General features: G+C 38.9%; 1 protein-coding gene across 2 annotated transcripts in view; it reads left to right on the top strand.

Annotated features, from left to right (window-relative positions):
• The window catches only part of GAPT (GRB2 binding adaptor protein, transmembrane), a 17,635-nt gene extending 12,579 nt beyond the window's left edge, over positions 1–5,056 (top strand). The window contains exons 2-3 of one of the 2 annotated variants that reach the window (XM_025892312.1): positions 2,799–2,863; positions 3,292–5,056. In XM_025892312.1, the coding sequence (XP_025748097.1) occupies positions 3,691–4,161 (471 nt within the window). In that variant the 5' untranslated portion in view covers positions 2,799–2,863; positions 3,292–3,690 and the 3' untranslated portion in view covers positions 4,162–5,056. The remainder of the gene's footprint in view (positions 1–2,798; positions 2,864–3,291) is intronic. The other variant, XM_025892313.1, reaches the window with a different exon arrangement.
• Positions 5,057–5,563: the final 507 nt, after the last annotated feature.

The raw sequence follows: 5,563 nt of genomic DNA, 5'->3' as shown, positions 1-5,563 counted from the left end.
GAGAATTACAGACCAATATCGTTGATGAACATGGATGCAAAAATTCTCACCAAAATACTAGCCAATAGGATCCAACAGTACATTAAAAGGATTATTCACCATGACCAAGCGGGATTTATCCCTGGGCTGCAAGGTTGGTTCAACATCCACAAATCAATCAACGTGATACAATACATTAACAAAAGAAAGAACAAGAATCATATGATCTTCTCAATAGCAGAAAAAGCATTTGACAAAGTAGAGCATCCTTTCTTGATCAAAACTCTTCAGAGTATAGGGATAGGGGGCACATACCTCAATATCTTAAAAACCATCTATGAAAAACCTACAGCAAATATCATTCCCAATGGGGAAAAACTGAGAGCTTTTCCCCTAAGGTCAGGAACATGTCAGGGATGTCCACTATCACCACTGCTATTCAACATAGTATTAGAAGTCCTAGCCACAGCAATCAGACAACAAAGAGAAATCAAAGGCATCCAAATTGGCAAAGAGGAAGTCAAACTCTCACTCTTTGCAGATGATATGATACTGTATGTGGAAAACCCAAAAGACTCCACCCCAAAACTGCTAAAACTCATACAGGAATTCAGGAAAGTAGCAGGATATAAAATCAATGCACAGAAATCAGTGGCATTCCTATACACCAACAACAAGACAGAAGAGAAACAAATCAAGGAGTCGATCCCATTTACAATTGCACCAAAAACCATAAGATACCTAGGAATAAATTTAACCAAAGAGGCAAAGGATCTGTACTCAGAAAACTATAAAATACTCATGAAAGTACTTGAGGAAGTCACAAAGAAATGGAAAAACGTTCCATGCTTATAGATTGGAAGAAGAAACATTGTGAAGATGTCAATGCTACCTAGAGCAATCTACACATTCAAGGTAATCCCCACCAAAATACCATCCACTTTTTTCACAGAAATGGAACAAATAATCCTAAAATTTGTATGGAACCAGAAGAGACCCCGAATAGCCAGAGGAATGTTGAAAAAGAAAAGCAAAGCTGGCGGCATCACAATTCCGGACTTCCAGCTCTATTACAAAGCTGTCATCATCAAGACAGTATGGTACTGGCACAAAAACAGACACATAGATCAATGGAACAGAACTGAGAACCCAGAAATGGACCCTCAACTCTATGGTCAACTCATCTTTGACAAAGCAGGAAAGAATGTCCAATGGAAAAAAGACAGTCTCTTCAACAAATGGGGTTGGGAAAATTGGACAGCCACATGCAGAAGAATGAAACTGGACCACTTCCTTACACCACACACAAAAATAGACTCCAAATGGTTGAAAGACCTAAACGTGAGACAGGAGTCCATCAAAATCCTAAAGGAGAACACAGGCAGCAACCTCTTCGACCTCAGCCACAGCAACTTCTTCCTAGAAACATCGCCAAAGGCAAGGGAAGCCAGGGCAAAAATGAACTATTGGGATTTCATCAAGATAAAAAGCTTTTGCACAGCAAAAGAAACAGTCCACAAAACCAAAAGACAACCGACAGAATGGGAGAAAATATTTGCAAATGACATATCAGATAAAGGGCTAGTATCCAAAATCTATAAAGAACTTGTCAAACTCAACACCCAAAGAACAAATAATCCAATCAAGAAATGGGCAGAAGACATGTACAGACATTTTTCCAAAGAAGACATCCAAATGGCCAACAGACACATGAAAAAGTGCTCAACATTGCTCAGCATCAGGAAAATCCAAATGAAAACCTCAATGAGATACCACCTCATACCAGTCAGAATGGCTAAAATTAACAAGTCAGGAAACAACAGATGTTGGCGAGGATGCGGAGAAAGGGGAACCCTCCTATACTGTTGGTGTGAATGCAAGCTGGTGCAACCACTCTGGAAAACAGTATGGAGGTTCCTCAAAAAGTTGAAAATAGAGCTACCATACGATCCAGCAATTGCACTACTGGGTATTTACCGCAAAGATACAAATGTAGGGATCCGAAGGGGTACGTGCACCCCCATGTTTATAGCAACAATGTCCACAATAGCCAAACTGTTGAAAGAGCCACGATGTCCATCGACATATGAATGGATAAAGAAGATGTGGTATATATACACGATGGAATATTATGCAGCCATCAAAAGGAATGAGATCTTGCCATTTGCAACAACGTGGATGGAACTGGAGGGTGTTATGCTGAGCGAAGTAAGTCAATCAGAGAAAGACATGTTTCATAGGACCTCACTGATATGAAGAATTCTTAATCTCAGGAGTGTTGCTGGAGTGGTGGGGGGTGCGAGGGATGGGGTGGGTGGGTGATAGACATTAGGGAGGGTATGTTTTATGGTGAGCGCTGTGAATTGTGCAAGACTGTTGAATCACAGATCTGTACTTCTGAAACAAATAATGCAACAAATGTTAAGAAAAAAGAAAAAGAAGAAGATAGCAGGAGGGGAAGAATGAAGGGGAGTAAGTCGGAGCGGGAGACGAACCATGAGAGACGATGGACTCTGAAGAACAAACTGAGGGTTCTAGAGGGGAGGGTGGTGGGGGGATGAGTTAGCCTGGTGATAGGTATTAAAGAGGGCACATTCTGCGTGGAGCACTGGGTGTTATGCACAAACAATGAATCATGGAACACTACATCAAAAACTAATGATGTAATGTATGGTGATTAACATAATAAAAAAATAAAAAAAAGAAGACATATCTTAAGTTTTTAAATGACTTAAGCAATTAGATGCTGAGATTTGGAGTCATTTGTTTCTTGATTCCCTTATTTAGTAAATATCAATTGAATTTCTTTTCTGCACTAGGTACTGCGCTATTCTCTAGGAATATACACATGAAAAGACCTGATCCCTGCCCACCATTTAACCAGGTAGGAAGACAGACAATTCCCTATAACTTAGGCTGTCATGCTATAATACAGAATGGACTCATTAATAGGGGAATACAGAGGAAGGAATGATTAAGGAAAAGGCCTCACAGAGGAGGTGATAAATAATGGAAATTATTGCACAGGTGTACTCTTGTCCTTTCCTCTTGTTGCATTCAAAACATTGTCTTTCACTTTAAGTTTATTAGCCTTATTTTCAAAATCCATGTTGAAATCTAATTGATAAAACCACTCAGGCTTGAGCAGGTAAAAGTTCTTCTCTTTTTCTCTTCTTGCAACAGCTAGTACTGTATTCTCTTTTGAGGCAGGAACTCACTAAATGATGGTGCTCAATATATTGGTAGATATTGACAGATTTTTCTATTACGCTATGTAATAAATATGCAATTAATTTGTTTTTTAATTTACAGGAGGTGTCTGGATGGCAGATCCTTCAACCTTCTCTTTCTTGAGTTGTCCCCTCTGCCATTATCTTCCACTCATTTTTGCTTCATCTTGTGATTCATTGATAGAAAGCGAAGTGAAGTCAATTAAAATCCCCCCAACACAGTGCAATTATACATTAAGGATTGTAATATAAAAAGCATCACATACAATGAGAAGGATCGTCCAAGGCTAAGTTTATTCAATCTCTCCTCTAATTGTATCAGGACTTTGCCAAATGTTGTTCTTCAACATCTGAAAGAGAAATGCCTAAAAGAGCTTCCAGGATTACTTTTTAACAAAACCCTAAAAGGAATTATGTTTGTCTGCACCTGTGAATTCATTAAGGGCTCCCCCATATCACAAAACAACAGTGCTTGTGAGGAATGTTGAAAAGCTGTGGAAATACATCAGTGGCCACTTCAATAGGAATTTCCCTTCTTTTCCTCTTGTTGATCTGTGGAATTGGGTGTGTTTGGTGTTGGAAACATGGTAATCCAGTGCAGTTTACCTTGCCAAGGGTCTTGCAAAGGAGAAGCAGCAGGAGAAAAGATTATATTAAGACACTCTCATGTCTCCTTGCTATCAGCTCAAGGAATAAAATCTCAGTTCAGAACCAAGACTGCAGATCTTCTGGGAGAGGGACTAACACACATGGCAGCTATGAAAATGTGGAAAGTGGTGCTCCCAAACCTAAAGAAGAAACTGATAAAGAACTATATGAGAACACTCAGCAGACCAGTTTCGAGGAGCATATCTATGGAAATGAGATGCCATCCCAATATTATAACTTCCAGAAGCCTAGTACTTCTGAAGTCTCTCAAGATGAAGACATATATATTCTTCCAGATTCATAATAACTTTTGAAAATATCGGGTTTAAGTTATCAGAGGATAAATACTCACTGGGACTTTTATTTTACTGATGTCATTGTTAATCATGTTCTTTGGATGAAACTCAATGATCTTTCATCTGTCTCCACCCTTCTGAACCTTCTGTCTGTGTATCACTGCAGTTTAAATCCTCTTCACTCACCTTTCTCTAGATTAATTCTACATTATGTTATATTGAGTCTTCCTTCTGAATGTTGTCTGTTACCTTTTTCTCTTACTTCTATCACCACCATCTTTTTCTGGCTCAAGATTGTGTCAGTCTTCTAACTTGTCTTTCTGGCTCCAGTTTCTACACATTCAGTCAGTTCCCATGATGCTGCCAAATTTACCTTCAGAAAATATTCCCGGTGCCACACCACTCCTTTGCTTAAAACCTCTTAATGGCTCCTCTTTGCAAAAGACATACTACTTATAATTCTAACTCCAGAATTTAGGACTTACCACACTTGGTTCAAGTTAACTTTTCCAGTGACTTCTACTAATTTCTCACTCCTCTGCCTTCATCAGAATCATCTGAAAACCTGCCAGACTCATCCCTCCTCCTTGGCTTTGCTTGTCTGCCCCATCTCAAGCCTGCCCCAGATGGCAACTTCTTCCACAAGTCTTCTGAATTATTCCAAACCTACCTTTACCTTTTCCTTTTCTGATCACCTGTAGATTTTGCTGCCTGTTTAATTCTCTGGGCATTTAAACATATGAATGTTTTCTATGGCATTTTATGATTTAATGTCATATGAGAATGTCTTAAATTCCTTGCTAAATAACAAGGAAGTGCCTCATCGTATATTTTAGCTCCACTGCCTAGACTATCATATGAGGCATTTGGTATTGTTCAATTGACAGATAATTAAATTGTACATTTTGCTCACTAGTTTTGAGAAAAATCTAATAAATTCAACCATTCAAGAAATATTTATGAAGTACCTTCTATCTACTTTTACTCTGTACATGGCGGGAGTAAAACAGCAAAAAGAAAGGCATGGTCCCTGAATGCATATTATCTGGCAGGAAAGAAAATACAATAAATAAACAAATACTGTGCTATTTCTTTATGTATTCAATCTTACCCTTGAACTCGACCTTTTTAAAAAATTTTTTTATTGTTATGTTAATCACCATACATTACATCATTAGTTTTTGATGTAGTGTTCCATGATTCATTGTTTGTGAATGGAGCACCCAGTGCTCCATGCAGAACGTGCCCTCTTTAATACCCACCACCAGGCTAACCCATCCCCCCGCCCCCCTCCCCTCTAGAACCCTCAGTTTGTTTTTCAGAGTCCATCGTCTCTCATGTTCGTCTCCCCCTCCGACTTACTCCTCCTCATTCTTCCCCTCCTGCTAACTTCTTCTTTTTTTTTTTCTT

Source organism: Callorhinus ursinus, unplaced genomic scaffold (assembly GCF_003265705.2).
Source record: "Callorhinus ursinus isolate GAN/ISIS: 27379988/994484 unplaced genomic scaffold, GSC_fseal_2.0 scaffold23, whole genome shotgun sequence".
NCBI classification, from domain to species: domain Eukaryota; kingdom Metazoa; phylum Chordata; class Mammalia; order Carnivora; family Otariidae; genus Callorhinus; species Callorhinus ursinus.
Note: the sequence above shows the minus strand (reverse complement) of the source record. Positions and strands in the feature narration are given on the sequence as shown.